Source organism: the organism of the source record quoted next, unplaced genomic scaffold (genome assembly GCF_019419815.1).
Source record: "Pyrus x bretschneideri cultivar Hongxiangsu unplaced genomic scaffold, Pyrus_bretschneideri_v1 Contig17, whole genome shotgun sequence".
Taxonomy (NCBI): Eukaryota; Viridiplantae; Streptophyta; class Magnoliopsida; order Rosales; family Rosaceae; genus Pyrus; species Pyrus x bretschneideri.
In genome coordinates, this window is record NW_025999468.1 from 6,800,319 (window position 1) to 6,819,303 (window position 18,985).

The 18,985-nt window shown below is 36.9% G+C and overlaps 2 protein-coding genes across 2 annotated transcripts; one reads left to right on the forward strand and one right to left on the reverse strand.

Moving 5' to 3' along the window:
- The first annotated feature begins 1,313 nt into the window (after positions 1–1,313).
- LOC103946320 (multiple organellar RNA editing factor 1, mitochondrial) lies at positions 1,314–4,174 on the forward strand. Its single transcript, XM_009356984.3, has 5 exons — positions 1,314–1,788; positions 2,473–2,570; positions 2,656–2,721; positions 2,880–3,742; positions 3,871–4,174. Exons 1-5 carry the CDS (start codon positions 1,394–1,396, stop codon positions 3,883–3,885), a joined length of 1,437 nt encoding a protein of 478 aa, XP_009355259.2. The 5' UTR covers positions 1,314–1,393; the 3' UTR covers positions 3,886–4,174.
- A 936-nt stretch (positions 4,175–5,110) lies between these two features.
- Positions 5,111–17,593, reverse strand: LOC103946321 (DNA-directed RNA polymerase I subunit 2). Its single transcript, XM_009356985.3, has 27 exons — positions 17,276–17,593; positions 17,061–17,140; positions 16,844–16,966; positions 16,476–16,552; positions 16,280–16,343; positions 15,785–15,855; positions 14,455–14,532; positions 14,296–14,341; positions 13,140–13,320; positions 13,005–13,057; positions 12,811–12,884; positions 12,464–12,581; positions 11,629–11,713; positions 11,409–11,524; positions 11,069–11,196; positions 10,897–10,976; positions 9,599–9,840; positions 9,333–9,497; positions 8,878–9,042; positions 8,680–8,754; positions 8,112–8,215; positions 7,938–8,013; positions 7,136–7,258; positions 6,644–6,778; positions 6,314–6,526; positions 5,949–6,200; positions 5,111–5,833 (listed from the first exon to the last, which is right to left on the reverse strand). Exons 1-27 carry the CDS (start codon positions 17,478–17,480, stop codon positions 5,423–5,425), a joined length of 3,540 nt encoding a protein of 1,179 aa, XP_009355260.2. The 5' UTR covers positions 17,481–17,593; the 3' UTR covers positions 5,111–5,422.
- Positions 17,594–18,985: the final 1,392 nt, after the last annotated feature.

An 18,985-nucleotide genomic window follows, 5' to 3' on the forward strand; every position in this document is an offset into this window, starting at 1 on the left:
GCTGCTATTTCCCTCTCCCTCTCCCTCTCCCTCTCCCTGTGGATGTGCTGGAGCTGCATGTCTTTTTACCAACCTACTCACGTGGAGATTAAGAATCATCGTGTATCCCTCCCCTCCATTCCACGATTAGGGAAAAGTTTTAAAGATCCAACGGTCCTTTTTACTGCAGAAACTGGTAATAATATCACACTTTGTTGCCTTTTTAGCTTTAAAATGATTCCTCATTTTGACATTACTCTTACTTTGATGCTTGGTATTGAAAATCAAATGGTTTTGAGTTTATTCATCATCAATTATTTAAGTATTTTATGAAAAAATTTCGTTAAATGAAATTAAGTAGAGGGGTTGACTGGACAAAAATATTATTAATTTAATGGAAATTTTGCACAAAATGATCAAAATGATTAATTGTAGACAAACTCAAATACGATTTCTATGAATTTTCAATCTTTAGGACCAAAGTGATGAGTTATGTCAATCTCAATGACCATTTTAGCTAAAAGGTCTACTTCCTTTCAATCGTAGCTCATTCATTATGTAGATTAAAACCAATTAGTTTTATGATGGAACTCTAACTTTTTAAAGGGTATTAGAGCAAGTTGGTTCGTGTAAAGCCTTATGGTTACATATGTTTCACGTTATTAAATTTGTATTTTTTACGTGTTTGGCTTAAAAATTTACTATCATTTGAAGCTGATTTGATTAATATTAAGCAATTTAACTATATTCAATTATATCGTAAATTCATCGATTCAAGAGCAAAATAGAAAATTGTCTTTTTTTTTAAAAAACGCAGTAACAGTTTACCCCCCATTTTTCATATTTTCTGCTACTTGTTTAGCTCTTGAAAATAGGTATTCCTTTTAACCCATACTCAGAAAATTTTAAATTTTTATTTTTATAATTTACGTGTTTATATTCAAATTTTTTTATTTGGCTCAATTACAAAAGTTACTTTACATAATTTTTTTCTATACTTATGTATTTTACTTGAGCAATCAAATTTCGAATTGGAGACAAAACGATAAATTAATTTTTTAGTCAAAATTGTCTTCAAGATTGTTATAATTTTTCATTTTAATTATTGAAAATAAAAATTAATAAAATTGATTTTTGAATTTGTCTTTGACAAGTTTTCTTAATCATTTTGTATAAAATATGTTAATACCCTCGTTAAGTGAAAGAGTTAATTTGACAAAATTATCCATAAAAAAACGATCACATAACCATTTACATAATAGTTTACTAAGAATATTAATAAATTTTATGAAATAATCAAAATGATTAGAATAACTTCGATCATAAAACCCTTTGGGTATCCCCTTCACTAATTGTAGTGAGCCCTCTCTTCTCTAAAACCCCGAAAACTCCAGAACTCTTCAAAACCCTAGCCATGGCGCTGAACTCTCTCCGCCTCCGCCGAACCATAAGCGGTCTCTCCACCCTCCATCGCTCCCTCTCTGCAACCTCCGCACTCTCAGCTCCACACTCCTTTTCCTCTCCTCTGCTTCCCGCCTCCACGTCCGAAAAGTTCCCTGCGCTGCCGCCACAGTCCTGGAGGCTCCTCCTCCAGTCTCGGACGTTCAGGTCGTCGCCGTTCTCTTCCGCGCGACCGAATTCGTACGGCAACAACCAAAATGACGAGATTGGCCCGGATACGATACTGTTCGAAGGGTGTGACTACAACCACTGGCTGATCGTCATGGATTGCCCGAGGGACAACAAGCCTCCGGCTGAGGAGATGATCAGGAATTATGAGGAGACTTGTGCTAAAGGCTTGAACATCAGGTCACGCATCTTTCCTCTCTCTCCATTTTTATGTATATGCTTATGATGGTATGCTTTGATTTGACGATACGTTTGGTTACTGAGAAAATCAGAGGGAAAATGACTACTGTGAACGAAAATGGTAATTTTGAACCTTGCAATATATTCTGTAGTATTTATTAGCACGTCCCTCCACTCAGGAGTAGGCGCCCGATTCAAGTCCAACAGTAGCTTGATTGTTTACTTCTGTGTTCGAGGTGGACCATAACGAGTCCCTGTAAAAAGTATTCGCCTTTGGCGGGCCTGAGAAAGATAAAGCACCTATTAGTCCCGCTCTGGTAATAATTTCGGGATAATACAAAAACCGAAAGGTTTGTTGGTGTAATCGCCTCTAATTTCCCCTTAAAGGAACTAATAAGATGTTACAGTGTCTTGCCTGTGAAATGTTTTACCTCATAGTTCCACTATCGAATTCGGTTGATGGTATGATATCGATTCTTTTATATATTCATCGACTATTGAATGTAATTCTAACTTGTCTACTATACATATATTATTGGCTATATATGTTGCTCATCAACCATTTGCTGGATGCGATTATGTCAATGCTACTAGTTTCTATGACAAGTTTGTTGGGTAGCTTTATGCTTGCAGCAGTCTTGTATGCATTGGATGTTTCTTCTCATAAGTATTTTTGTGAATCAGTGTGGAAGAGGCAAAAAAGAAGATTTATGCTTGTAGCACTACAACATATACAGGCTTTCAGGTTGTGATGTCTGAGGAAGAGTCACAGAAGTTTGAAGGTAAGTTTTGGATAGCATTCTGTGTTACCATTGAAAATGATAGTCTTGAACCCCGATGATAACTTTTCCATTCAATTTTTAACAGGTTTACCTGGAGTAGTTTTTGTGTTACCGGATTCTTACATTGATCCACAGAACAAGGAATATGGAGGTAGGATGCAATGATCGTTTTCTCTGAGAATAGTGGGTAGCAATTTATCAGCTGATTCAACTTAAGTTGTTTTGGATTGCAGACTTGTAAAACAAATGAGCCAGTCCATCCATATCTACCATTTTAATTCAATTTAAATTGTTTTCTGTAAATATCAGGAGACAAATACATTAATGGTACAATCATACCAAGACCACCCCCAGTTCAGTATGGAAGGCAGCAGGGTGGAAGATTCCGTGATAATAACAGGAACCGTGACCAACAAAGATATGATCAGCAACGACCATCGTATAATCCGCAAGGCAATCCCTCCTATAATCAACAGGGTCCTATGCGAGGTGGAGGGAACTATGCAGCATCACAAAATTATAGCTCACCAAGACAAGGAGAGAACACAGGTCCTATTCCAGTGAATACCGCTGGAGGGAGGGATGCATATCAGCCAGGTGGAGAACCAGTACCTTCATATCAGGGCAATTACGACCAAGGAGGGCAGCAAAGTTATCGCCCCCAAGAACAAAGGAACTTCCCACAAGGACATCAGAGGAATTATGCCCCTCCTGGTCAGCAGGGATTTAGGGGAGATAACAGGAATTATGGTCCCCCACATTCTGATACTGATGGGCAAGGTTTGAGTGGATTTCAAGGCCAGGGAACACCTGGAGCTTATGCGCAAGGACCGAGCTCTGGAACTTATGAGCAACGACCAAGCTCTGGAGCTTATGGGCAAGGACCGAGCTCTGCAGCTTATGGGCAAGGACCGAGCTCTGCAGCTTACGGGCAAGGACCAAGCTCTGCAGCTTATGGGCAAGGACCGAGCTCTGCAGCTTATGGGCAAGGACCAAGCTCTGCAGCTTATGGGCAAGGACCGAGCTCTGGATCTTATGGCCAAGGACCGAGTTCTGGACCTTATGGCCAAGGAACGGCATCTGGTAATGCAAAGGGATACCCTGCACATGGAGGAGATGAGAGATTCCAACAAAGCAACTCTGCACCCATGGAACATACAGGGATTGACCAAGTAAGATATCAAATGCTGAGTAACTAGATGTTTAACTTGCGGAGTATGCTTACAATTTTGCGGATGAGATGAGAAAATCATGAAATTTTCTGGAAATTTAGGTAGCTCATGGTGGTTGGTTTTTGCAGGGGAAAAATTATTAGCGACATGCCAGTGCCACTCAAGACAAGACGATGCACGAAGGGATGTAGGAAGACTGAGTTATAGTCATGTTTACTCATGTTTGATCTGATGATAAGGGAGATTATCTGTCCTTCTGAAGTCTTTCGATGGTAAATATCCTCTTTCGTAGTGAAATGAGTCGGGAAGCTCCCTTGCATTATCAAGTAGTGCTTATCTTGTTGTACTCGTTTCTTGAAAATGATAATTGATAACGACAAAGACAACATTTGTTATATCACAAATTTTGAAGTATGTTTTGTTTCAAACCAATTACAAGTGCATAAAGCAAACAGAAACCCGGCCACGGAAGGCCGGTAGAAATCTTGGTGGTGGTTCTAGGGGAAAGGCCCCGGACTCATACAAGTTTCGTGCTTTCCCAACGAAGCTTTTGGAGAGAAATAGGACTGAAGGGAATTCTAACAGGAGAAACTTGCATTCGCCAATGTCACAGAAAACTACATCAGCAGCAGCAGCAGCAGAGCTACTCCCTTCAAACTCCTCTTCTGCGGTAGTATCAATGAAGACACCATAATCCGCTTCGCCATTACCAACCATATTGGCATTGGAAATCACTTTTTGTATGATCATTCCAGTCTTCCTTGGCCTTACATGTACACCTTCGTTATTCTGTTCATTCAAACGTGCATGTGCATTTTGGTGTTGGTTTTATCTTCACCGATCTTCCTCTTTAACAACTAATCATTTAACACACTAAAACGCTATTGTTTGTAAAAAAATGGAAAAACGAAAATGAATTTGCTAAAAAGAATCAAGGCCAAATTTAGCCAAGAGCCGACTACATATAGCAAGCCCACGAGCCCCTCGACAAGCCTTGCATGTGCGGGTGGAGATGGAACCAGGAGGATTCTCATCGGATGTGAGAATCCTCCAATCATATATGTTTATCGTATATCGAACGGTCAGAAATTATTGTAAATTTTTTTTATTTAAAATTGAATATAAACAATACCCGACAAAAATTAGTCACACAATGTACGATAAATAAATGTGATTGGAGGACCCCTGGGATCCTTACAAAGAGGATCCGGCAAGGATCTCACAACAAGAATCTGGCAAGGATCCTCTCTCGAGATGGAATATTTTAGCCCCACAATATTCTTTAAAAGATTAATTTTTGAATGCCTAAAACATACATAGCCCTAAGAGTTACGTTCAGCATTTCGTGACCGGAGATGGACCTTCGCGTTCTCTGGTACAATATCTTTCCACTGACATTTGAGATGGTATTTTAAAAAACAGTAATTCCACTTGCACTCAAAACAATAATTAAAAAAGAAAAAACAAGGTTAAGAGCTTCAAGAGTAATCTGTGCTTATAAGAAAACTGAAGAGAGCCCAAACCCTCTTGGAAATTTATAAATACATACAAGGACCCTCTCCCCAATCCCCAACATCGACGGTTTGCTGCTTGTGTGAAGTGTCCCGCCGCCGCAGCCTGCTATATCTCATCAACTGACGAACCATCTTACATTGGTTCTTCATTCGCAAGAACGTGATATCAATCTTTCGCTGCATTACTTACCTGAAGAGTCATTTTTATGTTCATTGATGCCAACTCTGCAGCTAAATATCTGAAGACATAGGGCATTGCAACTGTCTCCATCCCTTTGCTTGTCTTACAAGCATGGCAGATGACCTTCTTGGGAGCTCTTACAGACGGAATTCCTGAAACCAGACGCCCAACCCGTTTTGGTTGGATGAATGTGGACGTTAGGATGCTTCCACATATGGAACATACATCGGCAATGTGATAATCAGAACAGGTATGAAGCCTGTCGTGCAACAGATATGCTGCCCCATGCGCAAGCATGGAGTCGCGCTCCATTTCACCAAAACGTATGCCACCACCTCGCTTTCGTCCTTTGATAGGCTGGCGAGTGACCTGGTCTACCGTTCCAGTGGAGCGAACCTGCACGCCAAATTGGAGTACCACATGTAAGGCAACCAATGATAAAAAAAAGGAATCTTAAGAAAATCTTGAAAGCTCATGTAGTTAAAAAATTTGAATTTGGTTGAATCTTAACCTGAAATTTGTCTGAAACCATGTGTCGTAGTCGTTGATAATAAACAGGGCCAATAAAGATCTCGCATGTGAGTTCTGTGCCATAAACCCCGCTGTACAGAACTTCTACACCATGGTAGTTAAACCCCTTAACCTTTAACATTTCACCAAGTTCGTCAACAAGGGTTTTGGATTTTGGTCCAGTCTCTCCATTAGCATTCTTTGAACTAGCAAATGGAGTCGCGTCAACATATTTTCCATGTAAGCTACCGCCCTGCGACAAGAAACATGCCGGCATCTTTCATAGTTTCCTTTCATTGCATCAGAAAGCAAATCTATGCCCATATTAAAGATGTAGTATAAATAAAATTCTTTAGGATCAAGTACCTTTGCAGCAACTGATTCCAACAGCATAGCTATTGTCATTCTAGAAGGAAATGCATGGGGATTGATGATTAGATCTGGACGCATTCCCGTAACTCCAGAAAATGGCATATCAATATCAGGCCACAACTGGGAGCAAACACCTTTTTGCCCATGCCGGCTGCTAAATTTATCACCAATGATGGGGTTTCTAGTGTGTCGAAAGCGTATGTTTGCCTGCTCAAAACGAAAATAAAAATAAGTAAAATAAGGGTAATATAGGAAATGATAGCTACGCAAGTACAGTATAATATTCTTCATATGGAGGAACCAAAGTAAAGGTTGTCCACTTACCTTCTGGAGGAGCTTCTTCCCATCGATAGCAACGTAGTCAACTATAACAGGTTCTGTACCTTTCCGTTTGACAGCTCTAGGCTTATGAAGAGTGTCATTCGTAAAGCTATAATATTCTTCATATGGTTTTATTGTCTGAAAAGTAACAAAGAATGAAGTAAGTACATAATTGCAAGCACATATGTATTATATGTAGTACATTTATATTGGATGAGATTTTAGGCTTCAACTCTAGGGTTTTGAACTCTGAAAAAACCCAAAAGTAATGACCTAAAATCTAAGCAAGAGAAAAACTTGTACTTCCAGTCCGTCAACTGGCCAGAGGCCGCATGAAGACAAAATCCAATCATTAAGTCAGTCGACTGGCCAGCAGCTTGCATCTGGACAAAATATCACAACAACAGTTGCACTGCCGTGATCCCAACTATCGGGGTTCAACATAATGCAGAAGATAATATAGAGCAGAAACTAAATCCAGATATGAATGCTAACCTGACCAACATGAGGAAGACCATCTGAATCAATCAAAGGATTTTTATCGACGTTACTTTTCTTAAAATATGTTGGGGTGTTATCCGACCTCTTCTTTTGATCAGACAAGTCTATTGTTTCTGTCTGCCAAAACCCATCATTTGGTAAGGGTGGGTATTTAGGTCCAAGAAGAAGAAAACCATATGCATTAGTAAAGACATCAATTTGGTATACAAAAACATTAAAGAATAAAAGGAAAAAACCCCGTTAAAAATGACCTTCAACATACAATAAGAAACAAGAGTAAATTCATGTATACAAAATGCATTTGGCCAAATGAATACAAGATTTGCTAATAGATTCCATCAAGAACAAAATCTCCCTCACTTTGTCTGGGCCCTGCAGGATGATTATTTAGAAATTTCGGTCTGGACTCCAACTTAGTAATATGAATAAAGTACCAAGCTGCGTGGAATTTCAGTGAACATTCTTATAATTTGTAAATTGCCTTTGAGGCTCGGACTCATATTTCTCAAAACGATCTATACAGGAAAGTTAAAGAAAAACGATCCAACAATATATAAAACTCAATTTTGTAAAAGATTCTATAAAAAGGGACCAATATTAAAAAGCATTGCATTTGACCTCTAACATTACAAAAGAAAAAAAAATAAAGGCTATAGTATACAGAGCTCAAGAAGCACCAGCGATAATTAATAAAAAGCAGAGCACAAGGGGAAAAAAACAAAGTTGTTTCATCCAATATTATTTATTTATCTATTTTTATACGAAAGTAGCATCATGTGATATTGCAAGAAGAAACCTGATATATATGCCCATGAAACATTCCACGTTCAACAGATGACTTATTTAGAATCATGGCATCCTCCATATCATATCTAGATATCATAAGAAAAAAAAGGAGAAATATTAATAAATTCTAAAAGAAAAGAAAGCAAACAACAACATATAGGCTTTATGTATCTAAATTTCTCACCCAGTATATGACAGTACAGCAACGATCGCATTTGTGCCTGTTGGGTATTCATCGATGCAGTACTTCTTATATGCACTTGTGCGTACAATAGGGGACTGAGGAGTCTGCATGCCCCATTTTTCAACGTAACAATGAACAGTTAGCACAAAAAAAAAGGATAAAAACACATGATGAAATGAAGGGACAATAACAATGAAGTACATTTAAATAAGAGAATTTGTTGCTTCTACAGCAATATTAGATCACATGCCTCCCTAGCACAAGTGCTGACTAAAATGGATCCACCATGGACAAACATTCATCAAAACAACATCGAGAGAAATACTACACAGTTCCAGCTTCATGTTGTGTCAACAAATTGGAAATATGAAAAAATAAAATACTTGGTGGGGAAACTAAGAACTTTAAATTAGAGAACAAAAATCCACCCAAATGCTAATCAGTAATCCAAACCCTATCTTAATGGACTGGTACTTAAAATGTTGTATAAAGTGTTCCAGGAAAAGCTTTTCATAATTTATTTCCTTGATCCCTGCTACAGAATAACAAGATTACAAAGAGAACCAACCTGAAGATGGTACAACTTTTGATCTGCACGATTACAAAGTCCTTGTAAAGAGAAGGCCATTGTTTGTTTTGCCATCTACAGTTCAAACAGCAACGATATTCAATAAAATTTAGGAGTAGGATTCCAAAAATTTAGACAAGATAAAACTTTTGTTGAACAATCACCAAGGACAGACAGGAGGGTAAAACAGAAGAGAACCTGGCACTGATACATATTTCGTGGGCTCTGATTATGATCTGACCAGGGTGTAAGATTAGCGACCACACTGAGCATTCCAGTTGGATGAATTTCTTCATGAGTTGCTGGGAAACCATCTTTCCTTCCACCATCTCGACCATCAGGACATCTTATTTCCATGAAAACCTAATATCACACAGAGAAACCAGAGAGTCATACTTTTAGGGTCTGATCATAATAAGCACCTGATGATCAAAGCGGAAATATGACAGTAATTCAAATCAATATTTATCTGGTACCCCATCTAAAAATCACAAAAAGAAAATAAAATGAAAAGTAACAAGTAACAAAGCATATTGCATCAGACTACTTGTCTTCTTGTAAACGATAATTCTTATCACGGCAGCAAATGTAATCTGGGATGGCAGCAACAGTAATCTGGGTAAACAAATTATTAAAAGAAAAACAATATTTACCTGTTCAAAGGGTCCAATAAGTTCAATATTCTGACCTTCAACAGAAGGAATTGAAATATTCTTTACTGGCCGAACAAATCTAGAAGGGATAGTGAAAAGGTACAGACCAGGATATGCCCCACCCATGCTTAATGGAACATATCCCACTTCCAGATCGTCAGGAATCTGAGACATCGTTTCAGCAACAATGTCAAGGATTGATATTAGACAGAAAAGCTAGGCTAAAAAGCAAGAAAGGAAAAAACAAATAGAGGGCAAAAACAAACCACTGGAGCAGCTGCCACTTTCAGCCTCCTTAAATGAGCCACAACTTTCTCAACTTTACTGGAAGATATAGAACCAACAACACAGCCGTCTAACAAAACAGAAAAAGCTGCAGGAGGACCAGCTTGAACCAGATTTGGCTTTGAAGTCTTCATTCCAACTGCACTCAGAACACTGAGAATAGACTCTCGGATCTTTGAGAAGTCTCTAATATTTCCTTGAGCATCAAAGAAGGATGTAATCCCTGTAATGAATAAGATGGAATAATTGGTTATTGGGTATCACATCCAAGATGAGTGTGGCAATAAATAAGACCTTTGGGAAATAAAAGGCAAAGCACTAATAAACATCCGGATGAGGCAAAATATTTTCTCTAGCTTCTAAGTTTGACATTACTCAGTAATGTATCCCTGATATTTGTTAACAGCACCTTAATGTCATCTGTAGTGCTGGCACTAATCTAACCTTCCTCCTGGACATGTATTTTAAGATAATAAAAACAATCACTCTTACGTAACTCTTCGTAATCAAATTTCATGATACACCTTTATTCAATTTGCCAGTATACTTGCATTGTACGACAGCCATAAGCTCTTTCAACTCTTTTTTCCCAGTTGTTGGAAGCATTTATCTGAAAGCACGTCTATCCAATCTAAAAGCATTTCCAAACAGGCCTTTTACTTCAAAATTGCTTATTTCCTTTATTCGTTTCAGATGGTAAAGGACACTTCTGTGATTTTCAAATTTTCTGGAGTGGAGGAATAATCCGTGTGTAACCTGTAATTCTTAGGCCTTGTTTGTTAGAGAGGATTTGCTTGGGTAGGACTATTGACTATATTGAAGGCATTTTGAAGGAAGAAACTTTCATTTTTTTTCCAAGTTGAAGGTTACCCATGAAGAAAAGATATCCCTACTAATCCCGCAAAAATGGTGGATTAAAAGGGACAACTTTTCTCCATGAATAACCTTCAACTTGGACAAAATAAGGAAATTGTCATCTATTTCTTCCTTCAAAATGCCTTCAATATAGTGAATAGTGCTCCCCAAGCCAAACCTCTTTAACAAACGAGGCCTTAAGAGTTTTATTTTGTTATCAAGGTATTTTTAGAGTTCTACTTTACCTTTAGTTAGAAGTTCAATTCTTATTATGCTTCACCAAAAGTTGTATTGTATTGTATTGTAGTTCTTTTGAATCAATGGAAAAACTTTCTATAATTCAAACAAATTCGGCGGTCCCCAAATTTAAATGAAAAAAAAGAAAAAAAGAAACTTTAAAAATAAGGGCACAACATGTACTTACTACAAATGTGAGTCATATGATTCAACAAGCCACATGGTTCACCATCAGGTGTATGGACAGGGCAAAGAAAACCCCAAGATCTGTAAAGAAAAAAAAATAAACATCTGGTCAAACCCAAATTTTAATCATGGAATCAACGTCATTTTGAGTAACCTCGCAAGCAAATACATACTCAGGTAGCAATTTCCGCACACTTGTGGTGCGAAGTCCAGCGAATGATGCCCCTCGATGAACAGCACGAAAATGAGATATGAAGCGTAAATAGTTAAGCCTCTCTGCCTGAACCGTCAAGCCTGCCCTCTAAAAGAATATTTGTAAAACACATAACAATCATAAACATGCATCCAGATAAATCTAAAGATAGCCTACTTGTAAACTTGAATATCATACATGAGATAAGATTCAGATAATAAGAAGTGCCCAAATTCTGGGCAGGTTTCGTTTATGAGTAGCAAACCTCTTAGTACAAAATTTAGAAGTGGAAAAGTTCAAGCATAATCAATAAGTCGTACCTGCTGCAAATCTAGACCAGATTGAGTATTAAGTCTTCCAGTTTTCAACATATTTTCAACAGCTAAACTGATCTGCTTTGCAGGATTTTTATCCATAAGCTTCTTTACTTTAGCTACTGCATTATCAGGATGGAAGTGTCAATTCACAGAGAAAGGGGACAAGAGGAATAATTCAATGATTTAATTAAAAAAAAATTAATAAAAGAAAGAAAACACATACCGTTGCCAAATTCAAAGTCCTTATTTTTGTTGATCTCATCTTCAATAAGCTTTTTCGTCCTTTGCAACCACTCTTCTAGTTTTTCCTAGAAATCAAGATAAACACTAAGTGAACACAACCCTGGACTCAAATGCATGGAAATTGTACTCTGCAATAATCATATAAGGGTATTAAAATTTAAGATAATTTGCTCCGGAGCAAATGTTTATTGGGATAATGGGGATAGAAAACCTACCCTCCAGTTGAAAGAAAACACAAAAGAGACAAGACAAGAAGGGCTTTACAACATCAAACAGCTATGGAAGAAATTGACAACAGAAATGTGATACTCACTGTTATTGTACCATGTAGTTTGTATTCATTCACTATGAAATAATAGGTTGGGGTATCATATTCTCAGTTATGTTACATGGCATATCAAATAGCAGTAAGATCCAAACAAAACCATGAATCCCTATCCCACAAACTCAATAGATTACTTAGTAAAAACAATTGGTCAACAACTTAAGGATATCAAATGACTGAATCGATCCCTTTGAACTTTTGGTCGTGGCTTAATTGCAAGTTAATTATCAGGGGAAGCATTAGCCTTAGCCACGAAAATATTTTTATTCTAGAACTAACCATTGAATTGCTACATGGTGTTCAGAGACATACTACTCTTCTAAGTAAATACTTATCCTGCCACCCTAGACAAGCTTTACAGCATAAAATTCTTCAGACATTACTGCAATACGCAGAATAGCAGAAAACCTTGACATTGTGGTGCACGTACCAGAAACCAAAACATTTATGTTTTCCTCAAGAGTTACCATTATACAAACTACCACAATACCTTAAGATATATTGTAATCAAGTGACCAGGGAGTAGGACTTCATGATTTTGCAAGGAATCTGGGTTGTCCGGCACAGAAGTCTGATCCACAAGTGAAAAAAGTTTCTGCACCATAAATCTAAAGACATGCAAAGTGTGAGAAATGATGCACAACACTCAGACACAGAAACCATCTTTTTTTTTTTTTTTTTTTTTTGCGACCAAGGGTGAATTAGAATACATACATATACACACACGCGCACATACATATATAGTTATATATATATATATATATATATATATATATATAGAAGAGATAGATAGAGAGAGAGAGAGAGAGAGAGAGAGAGAGAGAGAGAGCAGCTAACATGAGCAGATTGAATTTGTCATGAGCCTTATTAAGGTGGACCAATATGTAATTCATTATAACAGCATCCCCAACCTTCAAATGAAACAGTCAGAAATAAGCAGCCTAACAACCCACTCCATTTGTAAAGTAGCTTTCTTTCCCTAACTCCTTTGAAGGACCAAAACAAGTCAAAGTTTGTAGAACATGACTTACAACCGAAGGTCGTTCATTCTCCAATCCACCCATAAGAGGTCGGAAGTGTTCTCCTGATAACGATAAAAGTAATCAATACAAATGGTTATTATTTTAATCAGATTTGAAAGACAATGACAAGATAAGAGTAAGTACCAATGTGCTCTAGACATTCATGACGAGTGAAAAGTTTCAAGTCTCTCACTTCATCCAGGATAATTTGTGCCCTCTCACCCACTAGCTGAGTGCCAACAGCCCCTTTTCCTTTCTCGTAGTTCTCAACATAGCAACATGTCAAACACTCATAAATTTCACGATCAGTAGTATCAATGAGAGCCTGTTAAGCATGTTGGCAAAGTTAGCATAATCAAATATATTACAACATGACAACTACATCAACTAAGGGGAAAAGGTCAAAAGAATATAAAGTAGGCCAAATACATAATAAAACAATGAGGAACAGATCATGAGACCACAACACAGATTGGGCCCAAAAGTTTAGTCCTTCACATAACATGAGGACACGTTCATAAGGGATGGAATGTGAACATAACACTACTATGCACAAATCAACTGTCAAGCAGAGTATAACTATTCTACTGAAACATATCCTGTAATCTTTTCAAGTGCAAAATAAACAAATTCTTTTATTTTCGTTCCGAAAAGTTTACTCGGATGGTGATTGGGGAAGAGGAGGCATCACTTGACTTTCTTGTGAATCTTTATCAATAAAAGTGGGTTAGTTATTCTATTTGCATTCTCTGATAGAAAGTATAAGTAAAATAAACTAATATATGTACATATATGAACTCTAACATAAAAGTTAAAAAAAATTATGAAGAGCATTAGTTTCTCAAGAAATTGCAAAGTACTGAACTCCACCAACGATTTCACTTTAAACCTTTACCTCTCCCTCAAAATAAAAATGTTGCGAGATGTGAGAAAGCATTTCACAGACAGAAAATGGATCAAGGAATAAAAATATACCTGAGATAAAGTAAAATATGATCATGAATTAAAAAGTTAACCTCTATGATCATGATTTAAAAAAGAATACATGAAGAGGATTCTTGCTTTTTTATAAAACAAAAAAGGTGTTCTTGTCCAACTAGCTAAGTCTGGATCAAATATTCACCTCTATGCAGACAAAATATAAATCTTGATTGCTGATCATTGAAACCTCAAAAGATACAGAAACCAGATGTAAAGAGAATCGATAGAGAGAGAGAGAGAGGATATACACATTATTTTCAAGCACTTTCATCAAAAGTAGAAATATACAGATATCTGTAACTAGTATTATTTGGAGTACCTTTAAGACAACGCCTACAGGAAGCAAGTACTCCCTCCCTTGTATCCTGCAAAAATATTTAATCCATGATTCCATATATAATACATATACATGCCCATTTTAGTTGCCTCTCCAAACAGTAAACCAAAATACTTTGGTAGTCCGTTTTAAATCACTTACCAAAATCCCAGTCTTGCACTTCCATTACGAAGGTAATACAATTTGACAGTTACTGAAGACTGATCTTCTCTTTCACATCTGAAATAACAGTAATAGGAAAATCAAAACAAGATAAAACAACATATCCTTTGCACAAAGAAGCTGCTACTGGATCTAGATAATTCCTAACAACTGAAGATGGCAATGGTTCTGATTTCATAGTAAATTAGAAAAAACACCTAGGTAAGTTTAAAACAAAAACACTTCAAAAGCTCAAGTTAACTAAAAAAATCCCTCATCAGTCCACTTGCTATGCTCTAATTGATTAAGAAATTCTTTGGTGCCCTTCTCACATTACCAAGTGTTTTTTTTTTCTCAAAAGTATTTGAGTTTATAGTGGTTTTCTCTAAAGTCTAATGTTATAAAAGGCTTACATGCGAATAGCTCCTGATTTTAACCCAAATTCTAACCGAAATTCAATAAGATTCTGAATGAATCAATCCATTGTAAAACAAACAACATATGATTTTAACCCAAAAGCAACGAGAACAAATAAAAAACAAAGAACATGAAAGGACCACTACTTAAAATCTTAGGAAATTTAAGCCCATAAAGACGTGTGGAAACAAACAATGTCTCACAAATAATCGAACACCACCTCCCCCACCCAACATACTAAAGATTATTTTATTTCTCTCCACCTTCCAGTCACCATGCCACTTTTACTCCCTTAAAAAATATAGGCTTCTCACAAAGTAATGCATTACAAGTTTCTGGAATTACCAACTCAATCTGAACTCCCGTTTCTAATCTGAACTCCCATTTCTAAAGAATACCCAACTTGACAATGGAGCATTTGAATTGGGGATCTCCTTTGCACATTACACACCAGTAAGGAGAAACGCTTCACTATGGTTTCCTCCTTTGCACCATGAATTTTCCTTAACATGAGCAATAACCAAGCAAACCCCATAGCTTATGATGTATCTTTACCTTCCAAATTGCATGAAATGCCAATCAAAGCTGAAACTTTAACCTTTTCATCCCATTTTTATGAAGAGACTATCATCCATTGTAATTTAATTTTCATTGACATAGTTGTCGCAACGCCTTGGTAAGAGTTCTGTCCTTTTGTTTTATTCCGTTGGTTTCTGTTTTGTTGTTTCAATAGTTGGGTATAGTGCAGGGTACACCTTGTCCCCAGTGTTGTTCTCTTTTTAATATATGCATCTCACAAACTAGGACTGACACTATTATTACTAATACTAGGTCATGAGTTATAACAGAATATATCAAAAGAAGAACTTTATTATAAACATGCAAGCACACATGTGTAGAGATAGAACCAAACCTTATTACAACTGCTTTGTCAGTATATCCTTCCTTTCGATCACGAAATGAATTTCGCACCATACTAGTTGGCTGGAACAATAGGAAAAACAAATTGAGAAAGTTAGCATCCTTCCTCCAAAACTATCTTTGAGAATTGAAATCCACCATAAATCCTACTGTTAAACTATAGAGAACAGTATCAAGTATGTTACTGATTAGCTAAGTAAGGTACTAGCCAATTTCCTATTGTAGAAAACACAAAGTCTTCTCCCTCCAACACCCACTCCCAATCTAACTTGAATTCAAGACCTCCCCCAATCTATTCATTCTGATTGGGATGCTCTTGCAAAGGAGTTCTGTATTTCTGTTTTGTTTTTCATTCAATCTTTTTGTTTGGTTAGTTGGTTTAGTCCAGGGTACATCTTGTCCACTGTGTTGTGGTTCACTTTGGCTACAAGGGTGATGGCCTGTCCAAAAATTTGTTGCATTACATAAGATGAAAATGCTCACTTACATAGTTCCGCTTTGGCAATATAACAAGCCGAACCACTCTCTCAAGCCCATTTAAAATGAAATAACTACAACAAAACAAATGTAGAAAAAGAATTAACAAAGCACACAAAGTATAGCAAAGACAAAAAAAAAAAAAAAGTAAAGATATCGCACATGATGACATGATAAAAAAACAAAAGAGAAATCAAAATACTTACCCACCCATTTCCGATGCCTCTTCTTTGTAAGAAACTAGCTTTTGGGGATTAGCACCTCTTAAGTGGCAAAGCTTTGACTGCATTGTACAAACAATGATCATTTGCCATCCATCAACAAGAAGACTAAAACGGAAGAGTCAACAAAAGTAAGCATGTTTTGATGAGTTCATACAAATAACAACCAGTTATTAACATCTCGCAAAAACGTTACAAGTCAACAATTTATTTTCAGGCTCAAATCCAGCCCTATTCATGATCCTAGATTCCCAAAATTGCTTGAAGGAATATGAATACATTGCACGATTTACAAATCGCAAACAAATACAAGAGCTGATAAAGTTAAAGAACAAAAAGGAAAGAACACCGACCTGTAGCATGATGGGAAGCTGCCCAAAATTGAACTTTTCTCTTATAACAGCTCCACTATCATTATACTTAAAGCAAACTTCCGCCATGAATTTCCCCGTGTAGGAAAGTTTAGCCTGTCTACACTGTTTAAACAACAACAACAACCCATTAATGCCTATCATGTACACAATCATACCTGTATACACATACACACATATTTGAGTGTTTGACACTTACTTCAAAAGGCAGCAGAGGAACTTGCATCATTTTCGACTCTTCCTTATAAGGTCGGTACAACGCAGGGTCACCCAACCAGAGTAAGATAAGTCAAGAACAAACGTATCGATTTCAATACAATAATCAACTAATTTAATCAAAATGGTAAGAGAAAAAAAGAGCTCAAACAAAACAAATTGCAAATAAAAATGCAAGGAAAATAAAAGAAAGGATATTTGTAAGCGTATTGTTGGTGGAAGGGTCGACGATTTCGATGGGCTTGATCTTGCTGAGTAGAACCTCGAGACCCTTAGTGACAAGGTAGTCGAATGACTCTATGTGGTGGCGGAAGAGCTCACGCACCGCCGCGAAGTCCTCCGCCGCCGCCAATTGCTTCCCAAACATCTTCGTCGGCTTCTCTTCTCTCTCCGACGACGTCATCTTTCTGATGGTTCGTTCGCTGTTCAGTGAGGAGGGAAGGAAAGAAGGAAAGAAGAAGAAGAAAGAAGAAGAAGGGGTGTTGTTTAACAGAGGTTGCAGAGGCTTCCAACATTACAGGGTTTTTAGTTAGGGTTTTAGAGATTTTTGGGCAGCTGGTTTTAATTTTTTTTTCTCGGTCGTAATGTTGGTTTGGGCTTTTTTGTTGTTTGTGGATTGGGCTAACCGCCCATGTTTTCGTCGGAAAGAGTAAAATTATTGGCAGTAATGTAATTTTGCACCATCTTTTTTTTTTTTTTTGACAAAAGATTTTATACATACTAAAAGAAAAAATGGTTGAGTTTAATTTCACAATAGACGTGATCATAACATATCTCTACTATTATAAAATAAAAATGTATCTCCATCTCTCCTTTCCATTAAAAAAAATGGTCACACACACAAGGGGCTCGGTTAAATGTGCTTTTAAAATGATTAAAGCGTTTTTAGTGAAATTGATTTTGATTTCCAAAAGCACTTCAAGTATTTTTTGGAAAAAGTACTAGATATGTATTTATTCCAATAAGCACTTCAAGTTGTTGTCTGATTCACTTGGATTTTACTAATGAAAAAAAAAAAGACGCTTCAAGTATTTTTTTAGTGAAATTTAAGACGCTTATTTACAAGTGAAAAAAAATAACTCTAAATTATAATATTAAGTACATCAAATTTCTCTCTTTCTGATATATTTCGATTGTGGATTAGTGATTTGTAGGTTGAGATATTTTTCTTCAATCCACTGTGTCTCAAGTTTCAAAACTCTTTTATATTAGTGTAGAATATCGTTTGCACATATCTATTATTATTTTTTTTTTGAACAAATGATATTATGATGCACCAAGGGGGAGGAGTGGACTTAAACTCATGGATTAGCAATAATGCGGGTTGAATTTACCTTTGACGAGAAACGAATCTATAAAACTTCTTAGTTACAAGTAAAGAGGAATATCAGTAGACCGCTAAAATGCCTTGTAAGAATTATTTTTTAAACTAGATGGAGCAATTTTTCAATTTTTAATTTGACTCTATATTTTCAGTTTGAATAGGTGAGACCGTTTTGTAGGGGGAAAGAGGCAGCCAATGGAGCTCTGCCTTCCGCTTCCATTTATTTCCCGCCAATATCGCTTCATTCGACCTCTCTCTCTCTCTCTCTCTCTCTCTCTCTCTCTCTCTCTCTCTCTCTCTCTCTCTCTCTCCCCCTCCCTCTCTCTCTCCTCTCTCGTCTTGGTGGTGGTGATGGTGCTGTTTGGCCAGCTCGCTTCTGTTTCTCCCCGTAAAAGAAAGCAGAAAGAAATAATTCCGTTCCTCATCAGGTGGAGATTAAACTTGGCTCTTCATCTTGCTTTCAATTTTTAATCCAATAATAATCGAATTTGAGCTTATAATAAATATATTTTATGCGTTTCTTTCTTCTGCTTTTCTGTTGTTTCTGGTATCTGTAAATGTTTATGAATTATCTGATGAACTTG

Excerpts from the sequence above, each read along its gene's own strand:
- LOC103946320 (XM_009356984.3), top strand. The coding sequence starts at position 1,394 with ATGGCGCTGAACTCTCTCCGCCTCCGCCGAACCATAAGCGGTCTCTCC. Across the intron at positions 2,571-2,655 it reads AGAGTCACAGAAGTTTGAAG|GTTTACCTGGAGTAGTTTTT; the intron begins GTAAGTTTTGGA and ends AATTTTTAACAG. Across the intron at positions 2,722-2,879 it reads ACAGAACAAGGAATATGGAG|GAGACAAATACATTAATGGT; the intron begins GTAGGATGCAAT and ends TGTAAATATCAG.
- LOC103946321 (XM_009356985.3), bottom strand. The coding sequence starts at position 17,480 with ATGACGTCGTCGGAGAGAGAAGAGAAGCCGACGAAGATGTTTGGGAAG. Across the intron at positions 13,058-13,139 it reads TGAATGTCTAGAGCACATTG|GAGAACACTTCCGACCTCTT; the intron begins GTACTTACTCTT and ends TATCGTTATCAG. Across the intron at positions 11,197-11,408 it reads CTGGTCTAGATTTGCAGCAG|AGGGCAGGCTTGACGGTTCA; the intron begins GTACGACTTATT and ends ATATTCTTTTAG.